Source organism: Anguilla rostrata, chromosome 3 (genome assembly GCF_018555375.3).
Source record: "Anguilla rostrata isolate EN2019 chromosome 3, ASM1855537v3, whole genome shotgun sequence".
Classification (NCBI taxonomy): domain Eukaryota; kingdom Metazoa; phylum Chordata; class Actinopteri; order Anguilliformes; family Anguillidae; genus Anguilla; species Anguilla rostrata.
The window spans coordinates 16,127,614-16,154,687 of record NC_057935.1 but is presented as its reverse complement, the minus strand read 5'-3'; the positions used below and the strand labels follow the sequence as shown (position 1 = coordinate 16,154,687).

At 45.4% G+C, this 27,074-nt stretch overlaps 1 protein-coding gene across 2 annotated transcripts; it reads left to right on the top strand.

Annotated features, from left to right (window-relative positions):
- Positions 1–453: 453 nt before the first annotated feature.
- On the top strand, positions 454–26,725 carry ergic1 (endoplasmic reticulum-golgi intermediate compartment 1). 2 transcript variants are annotated; one of them, XM_064326484.1, is made up of 10 exons: positions 454–545; positions 8,907–8,968; positions 12,965–13,037; positions 15,212–15,306; positions 20,681–20,805; positions 21,816–21,920; positions 22,121–22,181; positions 22,698–22,798; positions 23,250–23,372; positions 23,802–26,725. In XM_064326484.1, exons 3-10 carry the CDS (start codon positions 12,988–12,990, stop codon positions 23,907–23,909), a joined length of 768 nt encoding a protein of 255 aa, XP_064182554.1. In that variant the 5' UTR covers positions 454–545; positions 8,907–8,968; positions 12,965–12,987; the 3' UTR covers positions 23,910–26,725. The 2 variants fall into 2 exon arrangements, with proteins under 2 accessions (XP_064182554.1, XP_064182553.1); XM_064326483.1 differs by having other exon boundaries at positions 523–661.
- Positions 26,726–27,074: the final 349 nt, after the last annotated feature.

Sequence of the window (27,074 nt, the reverse complement as noted above, 5' to 3'; positions counted from 1 at the left end):
GAACATCAATACTACGAACATCCCCAAAGTGTGTAGTACACTGTGCCACAGCTCCTTACAGCCAAACACGACTGCTGGAATGCCAAATGGATATTCATGTGATGTGCAAAATGTCTTTTTTTATTGATCACAATAATTTTCGTGACATACATATAAAACATGAAACATACATTTTAAATGATCAACATAAACAATAATATACAAGGGAGTCATTTAAACATTGGAATTAAACAAGAAATGAAATACACCAAACAACATGGGAATAGGCCAGCAAATAAAGGTATAACATACCAAAAGTAAAAGCAAGAGGGAATAACACAATCATTCCAAAATATAGGGATGTTAATACATTTTAAAGCCCATTCCTTTCTTCAATTGTTTTCATTATCTTACTTAAATCAAGGGAAGTATTAACAACTTTCTGTGAGCAGAAACTGTAAACGTGTTCCTCCTACTTTAAAGGGGGGGACGGAAATGGAACCGAGTCGGGCACCCCGAGCAGCCAATCCGCTTTTGCAAAGCGTCCTAAGCTGACGTCACCCCCGGTGAGCATAGCCGGCAGTATTGAAGTGAAGTCTTGAGTTGTCTTCTTCACCACTTTGTATTTTCAAATAGCCTTTTAAAAACTACTTGCAAATACAATGACTTTCGATGTCAGGAGGTAAGAATCGGATCATGCTCGCTTAGTTTTCCCATTGTGCCTAAACGTGTCGATCCATTTTAGCCAGCCCCATAATCAAGCTAGCTACCTAGCATTGATGCTGTAACGGTAACTGGCTCACTGGCTAACTTGAAGATTGCATCGTTAGCTTCTTGCTAACTAATGATCAAGAAATCGTATATATTTATATTAACTACGGGCATGTGTATTTGTTTTAATGTATGATACAACGAGCCTTTGGCAGAATGCATGTACTGCAAATGGCTCGTGACGTTTAGCTCCATTCACGCCATGGCATGGCAATTGGATTACAATTGAAGCTCAGTTAGCTTGTGAACAAAGATTGAATGAAATGATTGAATACTATCCTATCTAGTTACCTTGTAAGTTAGCTGTAGAAACCTACGTTTGCGCGTGATCTGTCGCTTTCATTTTAGCTGCGGCGTTATCAATTGATAATATTGTGGTTTAGTGATATTTTTAGTGAGATATTTCAAATAGAGCTTTTTGCTTGCATGTTTTTTTTTCTGTGCTTTGTTACCCCCATTTTACATTGCAATAGGCTATATTAAATCATAAGGTCTTTAATGCACCAGTGCGAGGAGATACACGTTGCCGCAATACTGCTATTAATCCGTTTTTTGGAAATCGATTCTGCTTTAAGTTTTAAATGTGGTTTATCAATGGGAATGAAAATAGAACTTGTTGATTTGGTTAATTTTCATACTAACAATGAAAATGGACACTATTGTGTCTTCGATCAGAGCATATTGGATTGTATGTCAATGGCTTTCAGACTGCAGGTTTCACTGAAGGTGTGTCTCCCTTTTGAATAATGCTGAAATCAGGTCACTGCCAGCTCATCACACCACCAGGATGCAAACAGGATACAGGATCATTCTGGCTGTCAGGCCTAATGTTCTATAGAGGAAAAGGGTTATATGGGGTTAACTGGGCTGATGGAAGTCCCCTACTCTAAAAACACTCTGCCACCCCTAAATCTGCACTTCATTTCCCACCAGCCCCTTTACATGCGGAGCTGTCTGCTGGGTTTGGGTGAAGAAACAGAATTTGTCCTGCTTTGGGTCAATCAGCTCAGGAGATACTGCAGATTATCTTGATTCCCCTCCTGTCCAAGGTGGTTGGCAATGTGAATTAAAATCAAACACAGGGCCGCCATTGTAAATAAGAATTTGTTCTTAATGACTTGCCTGGTGATATAAAGGTGAAATAAAATAAAAATATTTTTTTCTGCACTTAATAGCCCGGAGCACTGGGATATATGCCCTGATATCACAGTAATGAAGGCGATTGTTGTCTGTTCGATGCATCTCTCAGGGAACAGTGAGTCCAACAAAAAATATGCTGTTAAAATCTGTTTAGGCTGGTGGAATTGTAATTGTAATGAGGAGCTACCAGGTCTGACACACTGGTTTTTGTTGTGTGGTTGTACCAGCGAGCTGTGTACTAACCCTGATTTACTGAAGTGAATAGCATACATCTGGCTGTGTAACAGTATCCATTAAGCAGAGGGAAAAAAAACAAATAGGCTCCTCCCACACAAGCTCAGCCATGCTTTCTGCCATGGCCAAAATGTCATTTCAAAACTTTTTCTAACGTGGGGGAGAGCAGTGAATGTTTTGAACTGCATACCTGAAACCATCCCCACATAATTTTATTGGGCCAGACTACAAGATGTTAAGTTTCTTGGTGAGTTGGTATAGAATGCATCAGATAAATTGCAAAGCAAATTAAATCAATGGAACCATACAGATTGAAGAAAGACAGTGAGTGTCCAACTGATTAGAGCCAGTACTTCAGTAGATTGGTTCTAACACGATGGTCTGAGTGACTTTGTTACATCTGTAGATGACTAGAGAGGACAGGCATCTCTTATCAGTGATAACTCTCTGTGTGTGTGTGTGTGTGTGTGTGTGTGTGTTTTGTTTTTGCTGTTTTTTTCCTCCCTAAAAACTTCTGAGGATAGAAAACTGTGTCCATAGCCTAGGTCCAAGTTGTAGAGTTCATTGGGGTGTTTGTCAGGTTTTGGAGCCGGTGAGCTTCGGGGCCTGGTGTTCAGCCGGGCATGTGTGATGATGGTCTGTCAGGAAGGGCAGGTTAGGTAACCACGTCCCCCCCGACCCCCCCCCCCCCCCCCTTCAGCTCAGGTAATGTGCACTGACAGAGACTGTATAACTGCACAGAGAATCTGGCTTCCTGAACGGAATGGGTTTAGTGAAATTCCTTTCGGCTAACGTAAGTTGCGGACCCTCCAAACAACAGGCGCAGACATCTGGCAGCGAGATTCAATCAGGCAGGTAATCCTGACATCAAAGGGCAGAAGAGCTTAAGGTATGCAGGCTACATTGTTGCCTGTTCCTTTTAATTGAATTCATTGTACCCCTAAGACACTCTTCTGAAATTCAATTAAATCTCTCTGTCCCTGAGATGAATACTTTGGTTGATGTTTGACAGGAAGTGGTGCACAGTGGGCAGTATTTTAATGTTTAAATTGCACTTTGAGTAATAGTACAGTAACTACAATATACAGTGAATTGTTCAAACAATTTTGGGACTGTTTTACTTGTGTGACCCTAGACACGGCCAGTCAGAGATGGACCTGTCCGTAGGCGTTGTGGTGAAAAATTTTTTGTGCGTGCGAGGTGTTAGAAATGAAGAAAGCAAAACTCATCAGTTACCAAAACAAACAGACAGAAATGCAAAGTGTTTTTTTCTGCCTTGCGTGACTTGTGGATTTCCGCATCTGAGCTGTCACTTATGGTTTACCACCACTCATTATCTTTTGGTAGGCAGGCAAGGAAGTCAGAACAAACACTGAAGTGTGGTAACCAAAGCAACCAAAATGTCATGTCACAACAATGCTGCTCGTTCGCTGAGGCCTGACATCATTTCTCTTTGAGTAATTATGATGTATGGCAATGTCAAAAAAATATCCAGTTGGACCAGAAATACCTTGTTGTAAAATGTTGATTGATAGGCCTGAATGTTTTGGTTGAACCTTTTGCTCTGGCACATATTCAGAGCCCTCAGATGTGGTTTGGAATTCTGGAAATACCATTGTATCCCCCTTGCAGGCCAACTCGCCTTCATTTCTTAATTTTGGTTGGCAGTGTCATGTAGCTAATGGTTATGGAGCAGGGCTTGTAAATCAACAGTTTCCAATGCCCTGGTGGCTCACTGTTGCTGTAACTTCGGACCTGAATTGCTTCATTGAATCTCCAGCTGTATAAGTGGCTTGTGTGTAAAAATGTGCTGTGTATGTTGGGGTGGGTAAGCGTGGGCTGCCACCGTAGTTCAGATGATGGCGTCTAGATCTCTCTAAGAGCCCCGGAATTAGAGTGCTGAGTTGTTTGGTCTGGGGAGACTTCCCCAGGCCGCTGCGGAGGTGCAATGCACAGGCTCTCAGAGGTCTGGCTGCTTGTTCCATGGTGTGGAAACATCGCCTTTGAGCCCTTCAGAAATGGCTCGTGTTTCTCATGTGCGCAGTTCAACTGAAAGCGTGTGTTTTAGACACCAGCTCATCTGTGGCTTTATGTGCATCTCCCCAGAAAACTGAAAACTACAGTGAGAGAGAGAGGGAGATAATATAACTTTTTTAAATTTTTTTTATTTCTACGTTTTATTCCACTGTATTAGTTATATGTCTTATGTGTCATTGGCATTTGTTCGAGAATTGCTTTGGCAATATAGGCAATATACCGTTATGCCAATAAAGCATTATTGAATTGAATTGAATTGAATTAAATTGAGAGAGAGAGAGAGCATATAGGCTATCTGTTGTTTGTGTTGTGCAGATATAACCTTAAAAAATAGAAAGGAGTATGAGGCTTGAGTTCAGTTCGGAGTTCAGTGTTCCTCCAGTGTTTCATCTGTGTTGTGACAGAAAGGTTGCAGGTCAGAGCGGCTCTTAAAACAGACCCCGCATTCCTGGCCCCGCTGTGGGTGAGTTACGGCCGCGGGGGCGAACCGCGGGCACCGAGGGGAGGAATGTCGCACGCCCGTGACGGGCCGCGCGCCTTCGCTGCCCCGCTTCGCCTTCTCTCCTTCTGCCGGCTGAATGCGTTTGCCCTTTTGTTTTTGCCCCGCTTCCTCTGAGAGATTGCGGCATCCCCTTTGCGGTAAAACCAAACCAAAGCCCTGGGGTGGAAGGGCTCTGAAGATCCTCATTGGCAGTGTCACTTCCCCCCAAAATGCTTTCGCCGCTGTCAGTTACTGGGGCGGGAGGCGTGGCATTCGAGGCTCCGCCTTCAGGCTTTACAGCTAAGCGTTGCTATGGCGCGCTGAACTCATCACACCTGAAGCAGGCCTGAACACGGGCCAGCTAAGCCCCGCCCGCCTGGAACACGGTAAAGCCGCACATGCCATTGAGCGTTATGCTAATGCTCTGGGGTTTGGAGAGGAAATGCTTAAAGCGTGATTCAAATGATGTTTTCCCTGGCCTGTCACTCCAAATCATTAATTTCTGTTCTTAATAATGGCCAGAAAGAGGCCTTGCCAGTTGCTGATATATCATTGTGGAATTTGGGTAATTTCTCATAGAGAGGAGGGAGTGAGAATGAGCAAGAGTGAGGAAGCTGACCTAGCTGATTCATGTAATATAATTAATTATATTACATTACATTGCATTGCATTAAGCTTGATCACATTTAAGGCGCAAGTTGGAATTTTGGGGGTATGTTCAAAGATAAGATCCTGGCTCAAACAGGTGTGAAGTGACATGGCTGTGTTTGCAGAGAATGGAGATTTGAAACCCACTGCCAGACCTCCTACGGGTTATTTCTGAATGGTTGCCTAGGCTACGCGGGGAAATATTATGATGGTTACAGTTGTGGGCTCTGAGCTGCGCATTAAGCAGAGCGATGTGTGTGTGGACGGACGGACAGACTCTGGCGGTCGTCCAGCAGTCAGCCTTTGTGCATCAGGAAAATTGTACCCCTCTGCGTACACCCATAGTGTGAGATCCCTCCTGTGTGTGCACGCGTGTGTGTGTGTGCGCGCGCATGTGTGTGTGTGTGCGTGTGTGTGAGTGTGTGAGTGTGTGCATGTGTGCATGTGTGTGTGTGTGTTTGTGTGCGTGCGTTTTCGGAATGGCAGCTTTTATTTATTTCCTGGCAGGCTAAACATAGCCTAAATGAAACATTTTCCGATAACAGCGACTTGGCAGAAAGGGACTTCAGGTCATAATTATGCATTCACAAATCATTGTTTACAAACAGCGTTACAGCATTAGTGGCACGTCCTCTGCCGGGGCCAGGCCTCCTTCTCACTCTGCGTCAAAGACAGATTGCCTGCTCTCTGCCCTTCTGCCTTCTTTCTTCCAGAAAAGCTCGATTCCAGTTGCATTTGATCTGCATCACGGGTCTGAGTGAATTTTATAGGGTGGCTTTTGAGTTGCAGTACAGCATGGAAAGGTCATTGGTTATTTCATTAACTGCATTATTGCAGATGATTGGAAAGGAGAAGCTTTGCTTGCTGCTGGGTGGGTGAATATGAGTTCTCCAGGTGTAGCACCTGTAGGCTCTGTTAGTGTGGCTCTGTTACTGTGGGTATGGTGTTTGTCTTTAGCGGGACTCTGGTATGAGTACAGCATTTGTCTTTAGTTGGACTCTACTGTGGGTAGAGTGTTTGTCTTCAGCAGGACTGCAGTGTGGGAACAGTGTTTGTCTTTAGCAGCTGAGGAGTGGGTTGACTGTGTCCAGTCCAGTGAGCTCTGTGTTGCTGTTGCCAAATCCACACAGCGGTGGTGAAATGTTATGTCATTGTGCTGGGAAAAGATTCTTACACTTATGCCTGGCTGGTTGCAGTTAGCATACTTGTAGTTAAACTTTGTTTTTGTGTTTAGGCTGTTTGGTTGTTGTTTGGCTGTGCGGTTGTACTTGCAGATGTGTGCTTGTAGCAGGGCTGAGTGGTTGTAGCATGCCTGTGTGGTTGTAGCAGGGCTGAGTGGTTGTAGCAGGGCTGAGTGGTTGTAGCATGCCTGTGTGCTTGTAGCAGGGCTGAGTGGTTGTAGTTGCGCTGTGTGGTTGTAGGTGTAGTTTCTCCAGCGCATCTCCTGTTAGCCCTGTCACTCTTACCCTCAGTGGTGCCCGCTGTTCTCACTGGGCACCTCGCCTTGTGTCATGACCGAACGCTCTGACTACCCAGGGCTCGCTGATGAAGGCCTAGCGTGCCGCGCACACCACCGCCGTCCCAGGTAACATCGAGGGGGGCGGGGCGCGTTTCACTTCCCGTGAGCGTGCGCCTGGCCCGGCTGTTTGGACGCCGCGATCCCTGCCAGAGGGGGAACGAACGGGAAAGTCTCCCTCACATCCTCCTGGGCCTGCGTCAGCCAAGATTATCTAATTGCTGGAGGGAGGCCGCACAGATGTGGAGGCCTACGAGAGGGAGGGGCGCTGAGAGGGCTTGGATGGGGATGGGGATGGAGACGGGGTGGGGGCGGATGCTTGGGGGAGGCGGGCTGGAGTTCAGCGGAGAAGATTTAGAGCCGAAAAAGGCATTAAACTGGAGCCCCGGCAGCTCGCGAGCCAGAATAGTTCTGCCGTTGAGCAAGCGGAATGGCTCGACGCGGAAAGCCAGCGCCTGTCCAGCCGCGGTCTTAAATATTTACGCTTTCGGAACTTTTTAAAGAAGGATGAGTAAATGGGCGAAGCGCTAGGACGCTAGCCCCTGGGAGGGTCGGCGTGGCGTTTCAGTCATTTACCGTCACAACACTGGCAAATCGCTCCATGAGAGAGTTTCAGAAGCCGAATATTGTGTTCTGACATTTAGGCATTTAGGATTAGACGACAGATGCTAAGTGATGAGGATCACAACTGACAGTAGTAGGCAATACAAAATCTTACAACATGAAGTCAGATGCCAAAGTAGGTTCAAGTAGGAAATGAGAATATAGTATTATTAGGAAACAAATGGATTATGGGGTATAGACTAGTTTTATGTGTAGCATAGGTAGGGACAGCCAAGACACAGTTTGAATAGGTGCCAAATGCTCAGAGTTCAGCATTACATGACCCAAGAGGCAGTTTAAATAGTACAAAATGCTGAGTGTTCAAAATTAGATGAGCCAAGATGTAGTTTAAATAGACACATCTTCAGTCTGCAGAGGAAGATGGTTGGAACATTTCACCACTGCTAAGTCACAAGTATAGAATCCAATATTCAAATTTGTTTCTGCCGATTTATGATGATTCATGTCCGACTTTCCTTGACTTTGGTATGTACATCTGGGTTACATTGTGAAAATTTAAAATCAAGTTATGTTTGGATCCAGTTTACGTGATAATAAGTTAAAATGTCATAATTGGCCCAAATTTCTTTATTTTTGTGCATTTCCCTACAAACAAAGCTATGGTATGTAATCTGAAATGTTTGTATCGGAAAGTGTTTATATCTGAATTAAAATGGTTATCTTTTGAAACTGAGATGATAAAGCATCTTGAAGGAAGTAGCCTAGGCCTAATCGTTGTTTGGTTAGCTGCTGATATTAGAGTATAGGCCTAGAGGAAGTCAGGGTGTGGAAACCTACTGATATGTTAATCACACTTTTGTAAATGCCAAGCCTGCAGAAACGTGTTGTTTTGCTGTAACCCCTCTGAGAAACTGGACATCTTGTACTTTTGAAAATCTGGAACTGTTGCCCAAGAGAAGGCAGAACCATGCCCACCTCCCCCCCTCAAAGGGCCCCAGGCTTTTAACACCCAGCCCCCTTTTTTGGGGTGGATTTCACCAAGCCAAAACAAACGTGGCCACACTGTGACCTTCGCATATTTTTATACATTTTTCTTTTGTTGGAAAGACTGTTCCCAAACTGCACTGCTCCGAAGCTTCGGCCAAACCCAGAAAACCTTTCAGGAAAAATGAATGAAGGGTGGTCACCCAAAGCCCCTTTCACCCCACCCCCCAACTTCAGGCCAGAAAGGGTTAAGTGTTCATTTTTCTAAAGGTCAGAGGCGGAGGCCTTCTTGGGGGGAGGCAGGAATGTTGGGGCGGGCCGACACTGCTCAGCCTTCAGGCCAGATTTTTTGGTGGCAGCATTCCAGGAGGAACATTCTAGAGCGCTGCCGTAATGCCCCTCAGAATGCTGGGAACAGGCTGTGCTTTCTCACAGGGCCCTCGCAGCCGCGCGATCTGTTTACTTTTTCTTCTCTCTTACCTTTCTCTTTTCTTTGTTTTTCTTTACTTTTGGCCCTCCCTCCATTACCTTGTTTTTTTTTTCTCTCCTCAGGTTTGATATTTACCGGAAGGTACCTAAAGACCTGACGCAGCCCACATACACAGGAGCCTTCAGTAAGTGCGCCCCCCCCCCCCCAAACCGACCACCATTCCCTGCTACAGTAACACCCCCCACGACACTAACATCCGGCTAATAAGCACCATGGTGTTGTATGGGTATGAATAGAGGTGATTACGGCCCCCTCCCCCCACACACACTGAAGTTTATACAGATAAATCACTGTTTACCATTCTCCAGTTGTTATTCAACAACTTTGTCACTCAGTTGCCTGAAGCAAAGGGACACACCTCTTGATGACCAGCAAAACCATCACCCCCATTGTTGATTAATCACTGGTTAATATGTCACAAACCATTCCATGTCATTGTTCCAATTTCCTAACGCTAAACCGCATTGATTCAGTGTCCATTTAGACCTCCGATGACACATCAAGTGATCAGGACCTAGTTTGGCTGTTACACAAGCACAATGCGCTTGACACATTCCTCGCTGGTCAGGTTTTTTTTTTTCTTTCCCCCTCCTTTTGTTTGTTTGTGGAAATGTCTCACCAGCTGTGGTGGTCATGTGATTGCGCTAACTCCTCCTCCCCACCCCCCGCGCTCTAGGTGTGGTTCCAGTAATGCAGTAACACGCACGCTCACATGTTTGACCACGTCAGCCTGCAGGAATGACACCTACCTGGAGGCTAAGTCTCAGGTAGCGAGAGCTCTTAAATTCAGCACCATTCAAGCTCTCAAATTGCTTCACAAAAAAACAAAATGGACATGATATGAATATTATGACATTCATTCAGCCGTAGTGTACAAAATGGTCCTTATATTCTAATACAGCGCAGCCCACTTGTAAGCTTACCACATGTAGGATTAACCCAGAAGTAGTGATAACAACAGGATGCTATTTTTCCCTATGCAAATGTTATTTAAATAGTTCACACGTAATAATCAAGCACTATCATGATTTTTTTGGGTCGGTTCAAATATATTCCTCTTATTCCTGGCATAATTCATCCATTAATACCATGTAATTGTTGTATTTTACTTTTCAATGTAATTACTGAGCTAATAAGAGAAATACGTTTTTAGTTGTATGTGTGTCCTTTTGCCTACCTAATAGCTTGTGGCCGCGAGTAGAATGTTTACGTAAACAAGATCACATGAAATAAGTCTGTTCTTCAAAATTGCGGACTGAAGGAAGGTTTTTTCTGTTGAAGAAAAATGCCATTGAATCTTAAAATGAACCCAAAGCAGCCACGGCTCTTAAGGTGCCGAGTGTAAAACTTTGCGGAAAATAATCCAAAAGCAAAAGTGAACGGGCGAGGCTGGTTTCCACCTAAAAGATCGCAGAAGATGCGGTACATGTTGTTTACCAATTTTGTAGCTTTTGGTGAGTCACAATCCTTCTGGGATGATGCAATGGGGCATGTCCCACCAGCTAAAGCTTGCGGGAAACCTTGCACCAGAGTAATCAATTGGGTGGCATAACGGATGAGTTGTCTACCTGGGCATAGATTGGTCAATATGACCGTTTGTCACATGAGGACATGTGATGGATCAACCAAGGAATGCTTCTCCATCCAGGGCCTCTGGAACATTCATCATTTCTGGGTTTAGAGTTACAAGCTATTGCTTGATTTCTGAGCTTCCCAGGACTCTCTTTCTTAATTATGTTCCAAACATTTGGCTTTGGTAAACCAAAGGTTTGGCCTAAGTCACACAGTTTTTTTTTTTTTTTGCTTCATTGACTTTCATTGGCAGAACTCTGGTCCCTATGTTGACAAATACAAATAACTGACTCCAAAGGCAATTAACTAGATATACAAAAAATGATCTTAAATAAAAGCTGAGAATTTGTACTTTAACCACAGTTGTTTGAATACAAATTTAAAATTGTGGAGTACACAGCCAAATCAAAGAAAATATGTCTTTGTCCCAAAAAATATAATGCTCACTATACTCCATATATATGTATATATACACACAGTGCTGTGAAAAAGTATTTACCCCCTTCCTGAGTTCCTCTATTGATGGTTTCAGATCTTTAAATAAAGGTTCAATATGAGTGAGGTTTAAATTCAACAGGAATGGCAGCAATCAAGCCTAGTTGTGTTCAATCAGCTGAATCTAATTATCAGTTAAATTTGGTTAATTGGTTGGTTGAATGACTAAGGGGACAATTACTTTTTTTCACCTACTTTTTGTCGTTTGATAACCTTAACTTGAACGTTCATTAAATAAGAATATGAAATATGTGTTTACTCAGTTTCCCTTTATCTAATATTACACTTTGTCTAAACCATTCAGTGTGGCAAATGTGCATTAATAGAGGAAGTCAGGACGAGGGAAAATATTGTTAACAAAAATAACAATAATAATAATAATTCAAAACACAATGTGATGAACAAGCAAAAAAATTGGGGAATACATAAATAAACATTAAAAGATATATGCATTTGTTTATAGATAGACAGATAGAAAGATAGATAGACGAATGTGCGCTGATACATATATAAAGTAAAATAGCAGAAAGGAAAACCACAGAAGCTTTTTTTAACCGTGCAGTGAGCGTGTGCAGTGTTGAGGAGCATTATGTCCTGTTCTGCACTTGTGACGGGGCTGTCTTGCATCATGATGTCCGACACTGAGCTGCGAAGACCTGTGCTGAACATTACGCAGAGGAAGCCGCGAAACCGCAGCGCAGCGCAGCGCGGAGAGTACACCCCGTCACGCTCGGCGTCCACGTACGGCGCACAGCGGACTAGCGTCACGCCGTCGCTGCGGCAACGGTTGCACAACACGCCAGCGCTTATCGCTGTCCTGCCTATCAAGGAGGGGGATTGAGTTTCAGTGTTTAGCCGCGGGGGGGCATTCCAGACGAATTACAAACTAACATCTGACAATAGTTTTAATAAAGTAAGGAACAAACCCCCCCCCCCCCCGAAACCAGCATGAGCTGGATTATTAATTTCAGAATCTAGAACATTTTGGAGGGGGTGGGGGCAGGGAAGGTGGGGGTTGGGGGGGGTGGGCGGGGGGTTGTTCTTTTTGAAAGTCCTTCCTTTTTAGAACCGGTTATATCCCAAGTTTATATTGCGTGTTCCCTAAGTACATTAATACCTGCTGGGTTGTTTTGGAAAAAGATTTAATTATGCGTCCGTGCTGGGGGCGAAGATCACGCTTATCTGAAAATCAGCCGAGTATTTCATAAAGCAGGATTGCTGAGTTAGCTTGGTAACTGCAGTGAGTAAAACCTGGAACAGCTTTTTTTTTTCTTCAGTCCATGTTCCTGGTTTGGGAGGGTTCTGGGTTTTAATCAGTGCTGCTATCCAGCTAACTCTGTAATCATGCTTCATGAAACAGGGCCCAGAAATAAAAATATATTGTTTCCTCTGAACAAGCCCCCCACCTTTCTTTTTCTTTGAAGGATGTGGATCATTTTAATGGTTTAATGTGCTTTTTCTTTGCACAATATTTCTACTGTGTGGCATGACATACAAGACGTCTTAATTGGGCCTTAACCCAAGGCCCTTACAATAAGTATGGCTTTTACACTGGGAAAGCCACATTTTTAATAATAAAGTAAACTTAAATGATCATACAGCTGAGTTTCACCTTTCATTTAATATAATTAGACAGCCTGGTTCCAACTCTTTGGTGGGCAAGGGGCTGATGAACCAGCCTGATTCCAGCTCTACAGTGAAAAAGGGGTATAATGAGCCAGCCTGGTTCCAGGTGTATAGTAGGAGAGGGCTATAATGAACCAGCCTGATTCCAGCTCTACAGTGGAAAAGGGGTATAATGAGCCAGCCTGGTTCCAGCTCTACAGTGGAGAAGGGGTATAATGAGCCAGCCTGGTTCCAGGTCTATAGTAGGTGAGGGGTATAAGGAACCAGCCTGGTTCCAGCTATACAGTGGGAAAGGGGTACAATGAGCCAGCCTGGTTCCAGCTCTATAGTGGGAAAGGGCTATTATGAGCCAGCCTGGTGTAGCAGGTGTGCATGTTGGCTGTATGAATGGAACTCAAGTAACGGGCTGTAATGGGTCTTTCCACAGTCTCCATCTGCTGCTGTGTTTTCATGCTCTTCCTCTTCCTGTCTGAGCTCACCGGATTCATAGCGACAGAAATGTAAGTACACCCGTCACTCAGCCATCCATGTGTGTTATTGAGCGCACGCGCATTCTTTTCACTCTGCTTTTGAGCTCTGTGGATTTCAGTGCTTGGGGCAGGGGGCTCTCGGGGTAAACTCTTGATCTGTTGACTCCACGTGTGAGAGTTTTTCCAGCGACTGACCGGGGAAAGCCTTTAGCGTGCTGCCTGTCCTTTGTAGCGAACGCAAGGCCGTATATGCGCATGTATGTAAAAAGCCGCTAACCGCGTGCAGAGCTCTGGTGATGAATTAGCTGCAGCGGTCATAAACCGCAGAGCTCCCGGTGAAGTGGGGAAGCTGTTTATAGGAAACAGGACACAGTCTGAGCTTCCACAGGTGCCCGTTGCCAGTGTGCTGCCTTTTTCCCTGTAAATATTTAGCTTCAGTGTTTCTGGCAACAAGATGAGTAGGGGTTGGATGGATGTCGATGAGGTCTGGCCTTTCCTCTTGTTTTTTTTCCCAAAACGCCGTTCTCACGACCGAATGTCGAAAATAACCTCTCCGAGTTGGCCTTGAAAGGTGAAAGTCACCTTTTCCTGCTCAACCTCCAAGAAGAGGAGGACAAAGAAGGTGAAGAAGACCAAGAAGGCGAAGAATAAGACAAAGAACATAACAAAGAATGAGATGAAGAATATGAAGATGTGACCCTTCCAGACACCTTGTTTAGCACAGGGCGGACAAATGGATCCTGTATCCAGAGGCATTGTGGGCTTGGCTCCTGTAAGAATGATGTAATTCCGGTGCACCGATGAGGCAGATTCGATGGCTTTTTTTCCGTGAGGGTAATGGTTTTGGGTGAGAACTGGATAGCGCTCTGTTATTTGATTAAGAAACGAGAGACAGGAAGGAAGCGTCTGCCGGCATTGCTCCTCGTCCGGGGCCCCGCTCTCCGTTGCCAGAGTGACGCAGGTGAAGTCGTTATTTTTTGATGCGAGGCCTACGAGTGGCCGGCCTCCTGGCCCTGTTCATCAACTCGCCCGCATTCCCAGACGCCACCATTCCGGCTCTGAAGGTGCGGCCTACTTTCCAGGATAAATCATTCTGAAAGATCCCAGATAGATAAGTGACGTTCTGTTTTGGAAAACCTGCCGTATCAGACCTGAAAGCGCGGCGTGACCGCGGTGGTGTCTGGGTGAAAATGTGACCGCATTGACGGGAAGGAAAATGTGGCAATATTTAGAAAACAAGAAGATCTTCCTCATCTTCTTTCTAAATGTCAGACTGAACACTATGTCGCTCTGAATTTATTGTTAGAACCTAACAAAAGTATTTTTTATTGGGGTGAAAGCGGTATCCTGAGTGGAATCATCTATAAGTTAGGCTAATGCAAGACCAGAGGACCTGTGAAAAGTGATATTGGGATGATTGAATATAGCCACTGAGAACAGGGGTTAGCTTTTCATCAAGGTGATAAAAATGTTTCCTGTAATCACCATTTAACCTGATCCAATACTGTCTATTCACCATAAACCCAATGCTGACTATTCACCATAAACCCAATACTGTCTATTCACCATAAACCCAATGCTGACTATTCACCATAAACCCAATACTGACTATTCACCATAAACCCAATACTTACTATTCACTATAAACCCAATTCTGACTATTCACCATAAACCCAATAGTGACTAGTCACTGTGGCCCAGAACTGCGATTCTGCACTGACTGTCCAACAGTCATTTGTATTGTTCATCTGGATCAGTCAAGGGGAATTAATGCTGTCATAACACCATGAGGGGAAATGTTAAGGTGGCTCAGTTCAGTTTGCCTCCTACGGCGAAAAACAAAAGCATTGCCCAACCTGTTCTGTGCCTGCCTGCACGTGCGCTTTTGTGTGTGCTGTTTGTGTGCGTGGGTTACGTGCCAGTGTGTTCATGGGTTCAGGCGCCCTGTAACGGATCTGTTTGCGGAGTGAACAAAGTGTGTGTGTGTGTGTGTGTGTACGCAAATAAAAAGTGTGTGCGTGTGCGTGTGTCTGTGTCTGTGTGTGTGTTTGTGCGTGTATGTGCACGCATGTGAGTGAATATGTGTGTGTATACATGTGAGTGAATAAGTGTGTGTGTACGCACGCAAGTGTATATGTGCATGTGTGTGCATATGTGTGTGTGTGAGTGAGCGCTTGTGTCCTGACCCCTCTCTCTGTTTGCAGAGTGAATGAGCTCTATGTGGATGACCCTGACAAAGACAGCGGGGGGAAGATTGATGTGAGTTTAAACATCACTTTGGCAAACTTGAACTGTGATCGTGAGTATATATATACATATATATAAATACACCTCTCACTTTCCTTCATTACATCTCAGTGACTCTCTGTGTCTTTCCTTCCAAGTCTTTCCACATTATGTTGTGTTTTATAGCAAGTGGCCATTTTAAATGTCCTGCTTCTGTCTTTCTCAAAGACAAGACTGGTCTGTGTTCTCCCCAACAGGTTGTGCGTGTGTTTTCATGTTAATCTTCCATATAAACTGATCAATTATGAATTCCTCTGGTTAACAGGTAACATTTCTGTAGTGTAGCTGCAACATTATGCAACATTATGCAAGTCCTATTGGCTGGTCCTCACGCTGGAGTCTTCAAACGCCATTTTAAGTGCTGTTTTCTGTGAAAGCAGAAAACAGCAGAGATTATGAGTGGCTCATCCATTAAAAATTTTCTGATCTACTGTCCACTTACAAATCCCATAATTCCCTGTGGTGGATTGTGTCCCTTCCACCTTATGGCACAGTACATTGAAAACTTCAGGGGACCCCAGTGATATCATATTTGTTTCCTGGAAATGTTACTCCGCAATCTAATAAAATCTATGGTTGTTGGATAGGTAATGTTTTTTCCACATAATATAAACAATATGTAATTTCACTTGTGGTATTTTTCCAGTGTGGCTGCCAGGATATTTTAGGTGTGTTATCACTGAGATGCTAACGGACCGTATCTGTAGTTTTTCCTCGTTGTTTTTCTGAAGTGTCACTTTTGATATCCTTACATTGATACGGAAACTCAGCCTGATGCTGTTCTCTCCATTTCGTGCATGTGTCAGCAGGAAAGTATGCTATTTGATTTGAATTGTTTCCAGACCTCCAGATTTACTTAAAGCGGGCATCCGGAACTAAAACACGTGCACGGATGCACGCACGTACACGCACACACACACACACACACACACACACACACACTCACACTCTTTCCCCTTTAAAACTTTAACTGCAGTATTGTATACGTGCTTCAAGACCTAAAAATCTTTTGAATATGCTGCTTTTACAGTAAAGGCAGGAAGATTGTGGACTTTAGAGTGGCTTTTATGGTTGAAAATTTTAGCTTTTATTACTAAGGTTAGGGTTAAGTCGTGAAATGAGAACAGTGATGGTAGGTCCTCACAGGCCCGAGCTCAGGTCTTACTGAAGCTACTGTGAAGAGCTTTAATATAATGGCAAAACCACATTAAAGCTTTGTGGTTTTGCCATTATATTTGGCATGTGTGACATACGCACACAGAAAGGAGGGGAAACTTAACATATTCTGTTCTGAAGCCATTGTTATGTTTTCAGCCTTTGACTACTGATCTTGGATCATCTTAACTAACTGCAATGTAAATCTTAATAGCTAAATGAAAATTGATCCAGGGTCATCGATTGGGGGGTCAGCTGCTGGGGAGTTTACGCGATTGTAAAATCACACTCTCTGTCTCCCAAGGCGCTCCCACGAACGAAGGCCGAAACCGATTGGTCATTACGAATCGATGGCGTAAAGTAAAACGATGGCTAAATCGCTTGTGAAATGACTGTTGCCTCATGGACGGTTGCAGCATGGTGGATGAGTGGCAGGGGTGCGGGAGTGCATTTCTATGGGGCTTAGTGAATCTTTGGCCCGCGAGATGACCCCACGCTATCGTTTTACTCTGGTCCCACGCCAGCGGTCTGCGCGGCTTCCTGTGACACCCCGCCGTGTTCTACGGCGACAGGACACGCCTCCGGTTGCTACGGGGCCGCGTGGTGCCGTCACGTTGCGTCGCTCTGCTCACCTTTCAACGGGACGTGATCGAGTCTCTCTCTCCCGCTCTCGGCTTTCTGTACTGCCGTCATGTAGCGTCACTCTCTGCTCACTTTTCGACAGGATGTGATCGAGTCCCGCTCTCAGTTTTCTGTATTCAGTTACGGTTTGCTTCATTGGCATGCGGTGTACATTCCTGTTCCCCTGCACTTAGGAAAGAGCCAAGTGTCATTATCCCATGGCTGAATGATACATGGCATTTAGTGGCCAAAAATGTAAAAATATATGGTATTTAAGGCAAATTAAGGCAAAGAAAAAAATATAGTCCCCCCCCTTGAGCCCAGTGAGTTTGTCTTCTCTCTTCCCTCTCTCCCTCTATTCCTTTTCTCCCTCTCTTCCCTCTCTCCCTCTCTCTTTCCTCTGTCCGTCTCTCTTTCCTCTCTCCCTCTCTCTTTCCTCTGTCCCTCTCTCTTTCCTCTCTCTCTCTCTATTCCCTCTCCCTTCTCTCCCTCTCTCCCTCTCTCTCCCTCTCTCTTCCCTCTCTCTCTCTCTCCCTCTCTCCCTCCCTCCCTCTCTCCCTCTCTCCCTCTCTCTCCCTCGCTCTCGCTCTCGCTCTCCCTCTCTCCCGCACGGCGGTTCCTGACGCAGTCGGGACGCGGCGGGTCCGGCGGTCCGGGCCCTGGCACCGAGGCGCAGCGGCCCGTCCGGGGCGGATTACGGAGCGCAGAAAGCATTCCCCCGTGACGAGCGCGGCCGCGGCCCCGCCCAGAACCCAGGAAATCACAAAAAAAAAACCTGCTCGCTCGCTCCGAGGCCAAAAATGGCAAGAATGCCGAGGCTAAAGAGCGCGCGGGTGAAGCTACCGCTAGCGTTTTTGTTTTTCTGCCGTCCTGGTCCTGACTCACGCACTGTACGAGTGAAGGCCCTGAAAGGCAGCTTCTCTGCCAGACCGGGAGGTTTTGTTTTCATAATTATGCGCCGTGACCGCACACACCGTGCGCTCACTGCCTGCCGACCTTCCCTTGACCTTGACCGAGCCCCGCTCTGGCCTTCCCCTCCCTTGTGGGGCGTGTGCCGCGCGTCGCCTAGCGACACCGCGGCGGAATGCCGGATGGCGTTTGCTACGCGGGCGTCCTTTTTCGACACACCGGGCCGGCGTGGCGACATCAGCGAGGTCGCGGAGGTCGCGTCTGTGCGCCGCCGGTAGCCGAGCCTCCGCGAGGTTGTCGTAACCCGGGGAGCGATTGGCGGCCGCCCTGCGTAAGCGCTCTGCGGGGACAATCCCGCCGCGTCGTCGCCGTTTCGCCACAGCGCCGCGTTCCGCCTCGTCTAATCGACACTTCCTTCTTCCCACGCTCAGAATGCGCTGCAGGCCCTCCTCTTCCCTTATTCTTCAGCGTGTGCTTTTCACTTGAACCCGAGAGGAATTGCCAGTCTATTTCTGAGGAGGAAAGTGTCATGTTTTGAAAACAAACCCCAGGGAAAGGGATTGGTTGGTCGCGTGGACTTTTCCACAGCCCTGCCCGGAGGGGCGCTTTCGCGGAGTTTATTTCCCATCAGCCTCTCTGTTTGCATTCAGCTCCTCGATTGTGGGATGCTCGCTTCCATTACCACAATATCGCAGCGTTCTGACAACCCTGCCTTCCTCTTAAAATCGGACTATATATGTTTTTTTTTTCCATCCCGTGTGAAAATGCTGCCATTTAAGTCTCTGAGGCCCCCCTGCCCTCTTGTCTTTACTGATCCATTGGATCTTTAGTCATAGAGAAAGTGGAACCAAGGCTGACCTTTTTTCTCTCTTTCCTTCTCTTTCTTTCCCTTTTTTTTCCCCGCCCTGTGCTGTGATAAATGTCGAGAAGGTTTAGTCACTCGTTACTGTAAAATGGGTCCAACTGACATAGCTGTTTGCGTAACACTTACGCTCCACATGAACGTATCAGAAGCCGTTGTTCGAGGGAGAATACATTCTCGGGGAAAACACAAAGTGGGTTTTTTTTTCTTTTTTTTATAGCCTTATGACAGTAAGTAACCAGCTTCACATTAAAGCTCAACAATGACCTAATGTGGTGTATGCGTGTTCTCTTTTATAGTTCTGGCATTTAGGAGACGCTCCTATCCCAAGCTAAGACGGCTTACTTTTTCTTTTCTTCTTTTTTTTAACACACATGTCCATTTATACAGCTGGATATGTACCGAAACATGTCAGGTACCCTACTCAAGAATACAATGGGTATCTGGGAAGCAGTTCTACTTTCAAGCCCAGTTCACTTGCCGTTATGCTACTCTGTCACCCCTGCAGTATATTGCAATGTTGTGTTTAAAATGTTTTTAATTAATGTGCTTGTGCTTCATCGACTGTGAATGTAAACATGTGTTATGAACCCTGTATGTAACTTTTGCACTTTTTTCCCTTTCCATAAGCAGCCGTTTAGTTAGTTCTCTTTTTACTTTCTTGCTTTGTTTCATGTGTAACTATATTTTGCCTTCCAGAGGGCTCAGGGTGTCTTTTACAGTTTGGGGCCTGAGATGGCAGTAGCACGGTGTCGAGTGTTTTAGCCCGCTTATGTAATGCTGCGGAATAAGGCCTCCCTGTCTGCCCCCCGACCACCCGCTCCTTATCAGACAGGAAGTGGAAGCGGCCTGCGTGTGCACGCTTTTAAAAAGGGTGGCATGTATTCTTCCTTCCAGCAAATGTGTCCACAAGTTTATTTTGAGGCCCTTTTGGGAGGGGGGGGGGCGTGGGGGGCAGGATGGGGCGTTGTCATTAAGCATCCAGCGCTTAATGTCAAAGGTCGACGCGCAACCTGCCAAGCCGCCATTGGAGCACGCACACGCCGCGGGGAGGCTTCAGAAATAGGCCCCACCCAAAAATAGCTGCCATTTCAGCCCTTGGAAATCGGGTACGGATTGGGCCTGACCGGAGGCCGGGTCCAGACCTAACCAACCGACCCCCCCCCTGCCCCCCCTGCTCAAAAATGAAACTGTATCTGCCAGGGTGTATGTGCCCTGTTTGCCAGGGGGCAGCAGTTGGGGGGGGGGGCAGGGTTTACAGCTGCTTTTGGGTGTCTCGGGGGGCCGATGAGGGGCATTAGTGTAGCCTGTCTGTAGGCTGTGTGAGTTGGGGGTGCTAACTGAACTGCCATGCCGTATTTGGGTTGGCTCTCTGGCCAGCGGATTTGACTCCTCACAAGCAGTTAGCACCTTTGGCAGTGTGCCTGTCCAGTACGCTGGTTTGAGCCAGTACCCTGCCGCCTTGGCTAAATGTGTTAAATGGCAGCCATCTTGGATGAGGCCATCTCACAAGCAAATGAGAAGGATCACAATATAATATTTATACATCTCAGCTCCCTATAAGAAGAATTAAGATCTACATCCTCGATTCCCCCTCTCTGCTGCTTTGATTGGCCCTGTTTTCACCAGACCTAAGCGGGATTCAAGCTAGTTTGTATTGAGGCGTCTCCATGGAGACGCGCTGTGTTTATAATGGGTGTAATCATGGTGACTGTATGTCTCCATCCTGCCTTTTGTCAGTTCTTCTGCAGCGATGGATTTCCAAACTGTGAAGAATCTCATCCCTCTCTCCCCTGTCTCCCTCTCTCTCCCCCTCCCTCTGTATCCCTCTTCTGTGCAGTGGTGGGGTTGGATATTCAGGATGAAATGGGCCGTCATGAGGTTGGCCACATTGATAACTCGATGAAGGTTCCCCTGAACAGTGGCTACGGCTGCCGCTTTGAAGGGAAGTTTAGCATCAACAAGGTAAGGGCCAATGACCGCAAAAAAAACAAACACAGTTACAGTTAACCGTTACCTCTGCCTTTTACCCTAAATGTGGGACAAACGGCTTTTTAAAAAATAACAAAAACACATCCATTCAGAATGGCCTAGAAAGCACTGTGTAGATTAGAGGCCTGATTTTTCTGCATCATTATTATCATCCCAACCTCTTCCTCCTCCTGCTTCTCCTCATCCTCCTCATTGGTTAATAGGCTCCAGTGAATTAATTTGCATTGCAGTGCGGTTAGTTGATTGTATGTCCACAGGCCTGATAACTAGTTGCACCACCTTAAGCAGCAATAACTGCCACCACACGCTTCCTATAATTTGATATCAGCCTTTCACATCGCTGTGGAGGAATTTTAGCCCTCTCTTCTTCTCTGCAGAACTGCTTTAATTCCGACAAATTGGTAGATTTTTGAGCATAAACTGGTTGTCTCAGGTTCTGCCACAGAATCTCTATTGGGTTCAAGTCAGGACTTTGAGAATAATGACTCTCACTGTGGTTCGGTGGAATCCCAGAGCCTTGGCATAGAAATGGCTTTGTGGCCTTTTCCAGACTGATATATTTCAACAGATTATTTCTCATCTCTCCTGGAATTCCCTTTGTTTATGGCATAGTGTGGTTGTAGAAACTTGTGCTGACTACTTCACTCTGATGGTAAGGCTCAATTTGATTGGATTAGGTTTAAATTCAATCAAGACTGGCTGTGTCCAGCTGAATCTATTCATCAAACTTGGTTACTTGTCGATTGAGTAACTAAGGGGGCATTTATGTTTGATAACTTTTTTTCATTAAATGAACGAAATAATACATTTTAAAATGTGCCTTGCGTTTACCCTCTTTGTCTAATATTACATTTTGTCTAAAGATCTGAAACCATTCAGTATGACATACGCAGTTATGGAGGAAATCAGGAAGGGGGAGAATATGCTGCGCTGTACAAATCTTTATTTAAGCATTTGACCTACCTCTCCTGTCTCATCTCCAGGTGCCTGGAAACTTCCATGTGTCAACGCACAGCGCCACCGCCCAGCCACAGAGCCCTGACATGACGCACGTCATCCACAAACTGGCCTTTGGGGACAAACTACAGGTCCAAAAAAATAACCATCCAATTGCTAACTTTCTAACTGAAGATACATAATAATAATAATAATAATAATACTCTTTTTATAATGTGTGCCTCAGAAGCTGCATGTATTTATGAAGTAATGTACATTTCTGTTAAACTTCCTCTGATGTTGCATCTTTCCTCATCTTTCCTGTGTTTTTTTTTTTTTTTTTGTCTTCCAGGTTCAGAATGTTCAAGGAGCCTTCAATGCTTTAGGAGGAGCGAGCAAGCTGGAGTCAAACCGTACGTCCCCACACACGCACACACACACACACACACACACACACACATACACACATAAACAAACACACAAACAAACACACACACACACGCATGCCCCTGCTCCCACTGCCACACACAGGTCTGCTCGCATGCAGTGCTGCTCTGTGCCGCAGGGTCAATGGTAGACCGTCTCAGCGCGGACACTGCATCTGGACCGTGGCAGTTGGAGACACCTAGTGGTCAACCTTCGTCACAGCAGTCCTCAGTTGCAGAACAGACACTGTTCTCACAGTCAATACCAGTGAGGGCTGAGTGAGACTTCACCTAACGGATGGAGTTACACACTGGTATGACTCGGTCAAAGAGTTTTGCTAGCCTGTGCTTCTGTTTACTGAGGGCAGCTGGGAAGCAATGCTTGTCCCGGCCGTACGTATCTCAATTAAGTGAACGGTCAACAAAACAAACGATGGTGGGCGTAGACAGGCCCGAGACAAGCTTTCAGAAAGAGAAGCTGACTGTTTGCGTTGGTCCCTGCAGCTCTGGCTTCCCATGACTACATCTTGAAGATCGTTCCCACCGTGTACGAGGACAAGAGCGGGAGGCAGAGGTTTTCCTACCAGTACACTGTGGCCAACAAGGTGAGAGAGCCACTTCACCAACAAGCCTGAGACGCTAAGCTACGCGGATTGTACACTCAGTGATGTCATGGACGTTCTTATTTTAGAGGGACACGCTATCTACTGCTGTTTTCACTTCCCTCGCTTCTGTTTTCGTTTTTCGTCAGCCAGCCAAACTCTTCCCTTGTGTTTTATTTTCTCGCACAACAAGCTATGGTATCTATTAAAATAAAATAATAGTAATACTGATTCTGGTAATCACAAATAATGATAATTATTCATCGGAAAATCTGAGACACCTTTTGAGTCCTCAGCTGGTTCCAGTTAGAGAAAGTAAGCGTCGGCCTTGTTCCTGCGTGGATGTGTTCTCCAGGCTGATTACAATTTCCTGTGCTGTCATGTAGCGGCTGATTGTGGCTTCCTGTCTGGATGAGCTGACCGTGGCTCGTTGCCGTTTTGTCGCCCTGAGCAGGAGTACGTGGCCTACAGCCACACGGGCCGGATCATCCCCGCCATCTGGTTCCGCTACGACCTGAGTCCCATCACCGTCAAGTACACGGAGAGACGACAGCCCCTCTACCGCTTCATCACCACGGTGAGTAACCGAGGGCAACCTGCTCTTACACCGCCCTGATGGACCCCCGAACTTTACCAGGCCAATCATAAACCAGTTTGGAGCTGTTGCTTTGGAGCTATGCAGTGAGGAGGTCCGCTACACTACTAAGACTCTCACAGTGACCATGACCACGTGTAACCTTTCAGTGGTCATTTTCTCAGTGTCCATGACGATGTGTGACCTCACAGTGGTCATAAAGGTTACTTTCTGACCGTGACCTAGGCCATGACACAAACAAGTATCTGTAATCTGCACAGACACTATCAAGACTTTCTCACAGTAATTCTCGACAATGACGAGAGCCTGTCAGCGATTAGCGCCACTAATGAAACTCTCTCACTCTTAGCGTGATGCTAATTAGACTCCCTGTGATTCCCATCGCTGATGATCTCCCCCTCGTGCTTTTAGATCTGCGCCATCATCGGTGGAACGTTCACGGTGGCCGGTATCATCGACTCCTGCATATTCACAGCCTCTGAGGCCTGGAAAAAGATACAGCTGGGGAAGATGTCATGAGCCTCCCTTCCACTGGGGGCCCCGGCGAGCTCACACTCGACCCTCCTTATTTATATCATTGGGACCTGTCCAACTGACACCCCCCTCCTCCCTGTCCCTCTCTCTCTCCCCCGCCTCCCCACCTTCTTTTATTTTCCGTTAAAGTGGGGGTACGTTGGGGGAGAGAAAATGCATTGACATTCTTGTCATCGTCTTTTGTCATCTAAATGTGTTTCTGACTGAAATCATTGTATTGAGAATTTCTCATCCATGCAGATGCAATAGTCCTGTCTGTTTGTGTCATGGTCCTCAAGATTGTAATTTGCCAAAGTAAAGCCGCATTAACCTGTGACAAATCCGTTGGCTGTACAGATTGTTCAAGTGCATTCAGTCTGTCTGTGATTGTGCTGGAGTGTAGAACTCCTTCATGCTCAATAACAATCATCACCACTCCTATCTGTTTGGTGTTCATGTGACAGCCAATCAGGAGCGCGGCCATGCAGCATCCGTGTGATCTACGAACACGTATCACATGATTGCATGACGCCTGCATGGCCGCGCTCCTGATTGGCTGTCATATCAACACCCAGTATATAAGGAGAGATGTTTTTCCAGAATCATTAGACATGGCCTCAGAAGTTTGGAGATTCACTAGCATATCAGGTATGATTACATTTTTTTAAATTAGAAAAGCAACCTGAAATGCCGCATGGAGACAATGATTGTTATCGCGTTCCAAAAATACTTTGAGTATCACGATGGTTTATTGCCCAGTCCGAATTATCAGAGCCTGTATTTTTACGCCAGGTGTTTGTGATGAGAACTGCACGTGCTGTTGCTCTCCAATTTTTCAGCGTCCTCGTCCCAAGCCGTCATTTCCTGTATATTGTGTTATGAGCCTCCACTATGAATGAAGGACTTTCTCATTGTTCTTTTTAAAGAGAAGCTAAATACCTGCCACTTTCAGAAGAGACTGACTCAAAGCAAATAACAACACGCAATTTGTATTTCTATTTGTATTACAAATACCCCTGAAATTTGTAAAGAAAAGACTGAATGGATATCTTGATTTATATAACTGTAAAATATGTGCCACCCCCCATACAGACAAGAGATTCCATCCTTGATCCTGCCTTCAAGGAGGCTAGGCAGAGATTCTGCGGACGGGCACGATTCAGAGATGGCTGAAGTTTTTAATTTGTAGTTTTCGAACGGCAGGGCAAATGGAGGTGTCTGCCTGTGCCATGATTAGGAGGGCTTGCTTAGCTATCGCTCGCTCACATACTCTGCTGTACTGAGTACCGTGTAATTGCATCAGTGTAGAACCGTTCGGTTTTTCTTATCACGTTTGTGTAAATCCTCTGGATTTTTATAGTAATATCAATGTCGAATCATTAGGAGTTGAAACCACAGGCAAAATTACTTTTTTGGACCGACCTTTATTTTTATTCACGAAATCTGTATTGACTGTGTCCCATGATTTTTTTTCTTCTCCTTATAAAATATTTTTTGAGAACTACTGATCATTTTTTTAGGCCTTGAAACTGTCCCTTCTGCTCTCGTTTGTGGGTTTTGGGTGCAGATGAAAGATTTATTTGACATGAATAGCGACCAACTAAAATGTATGAAACGCATACATTATAGAAGGGCACACATTACACAGCTGAGACCTGTATATGCCCCTTAGCAGTGTAATATAAAACCCATCCCTGAGAAAGTGCAAGTTAATGAACTTAAAGATGGTACCTATTGAGTATAGGTTTGTGTGTGTTTATATATATATATATAGTTACACACACACATGAATACCTATGTCATTTTCTCAGAATAATTTGTGAGTAACCCACTGTTCTACAATTGAGAATATTCTCACATGGATACAGTTCAGAATGAGTTTTAAGGGAAGTTTTTGGCGACTGAATTTCCTCTTTTCGTTCACCCCGCGTGCATTAACCTCTCTCTGACTGGGAGGGAAATTGTGCCGATGAAGCAGTAGTGTTCAAGGTTCAGGGACCGCGAACCTGTCGCAGCGTACAAAGGTCCCTACTTTTCTGTGATTCTGCGCTGGCCTTCCTCCCTCCCAACAGTGCGCCCCGTCTCGCCAACGAGGGCCAAGAGACTGAACGCCTCCCCCTCCCCGCCCCCCGCCCCCCGCCCCCCGCCACTGCCCATCCGACATGCGTACATTTATCTTATTTTTTATAGCGTTATTGTTTTTTTTCATATGTGGTGGCTATATTGACTTTAGTCTAGTCATCAGCATTCTCTTTGAAGGTTTGTTACTTTGGAACAGGATTACTGCAAGGGAAGGAAAATAAAAAAATGATTGCTTTTGTTTTTAATTGTAAATTGCTAATTTTTTAAAATGAGAAAATGATAGCCAAAACGAGAATTATTTGCAATGGGAGTATACTGTTGTCTGTTGTAGCTCTTGTTGTGTGTTTGCACTGGCTGGGCCATGAAAGGTCAGGTTACTGTGTGTTTCTGGGGCATCTGGTACGGATTGGGCAGCTGTGGTGCACTGCACGTCACAGAAACGCTGCCGACATTGATTGCTTTTCCTCTTACGGACTGCCGACTGCCATCTGCGGCCACCTTAAAGAAGCCTTTCAGTAAGGAACTGGGCAAGCAGGGAATTTAGCGTGGAATCGATGCAACTCCCGCTCTTTAATAAAATCCTTTCAGAAGTGAAAGAATCAGTGTCACGTGCAGCCACAGAACAGCGTTTTTTCTGACCCAAAAACATTTGAAGGGAATGCAAACATGCCAAGTCATTTTTGTTTTGTAATTTTTGAGGAATACTGTGATTGTGTGGTATTAAAATGTTGGTAAAGTAACTCGGAGAACTCGGTGATGTTTATTTTCCACTTCCTGTTCATTGCCAGTGTCAGCTCTCTTTAGCTCTCCAACTCGCTTTATATATCTCAGACTCTCAAAGTGGCAAAATAGCCCTCAGAGCACCTGCCATATCTGTCATCCACAATCTGTCATGTGGAGAATGGAGTTTAGCATTGCAGCAGTGAAACTCGGGTCTCAAATTTCATATTCAAAATGAACTGCAGAGCTGATGTTCCATTGCCATACAGTTGAAGTGTTTGTTATATTTTTTATCAAATTGTTTTTGCAATTTTCTTTCACCAAATGTTTCCAAATGCTACAGTGAATGCGGGTCATTAGTTCTCTGGA

Bases quoted from the DNA above. Each gene is read 5' to 3' on its own strand.
- ergic1 (XM_064326483.1), top strand. From the start codon at position 642: ATGACTTTCGATGTCAGGAG. The intron at 20,806-21,815 runs GTAAGGGCCAAT...TCTCATCTCCAG, and splicing joins GGAAGTTTAGCATCAACAAG to GTGCCTGGAAACTTCCATGT. The intron at 21,921-22,120 runs GTCCAAAAAAAT...TTTGTCTTCCAG, and splicing joins CCTTTGGGGACAAACTACAG to GTTCAGAATGTTCAAGGAGC.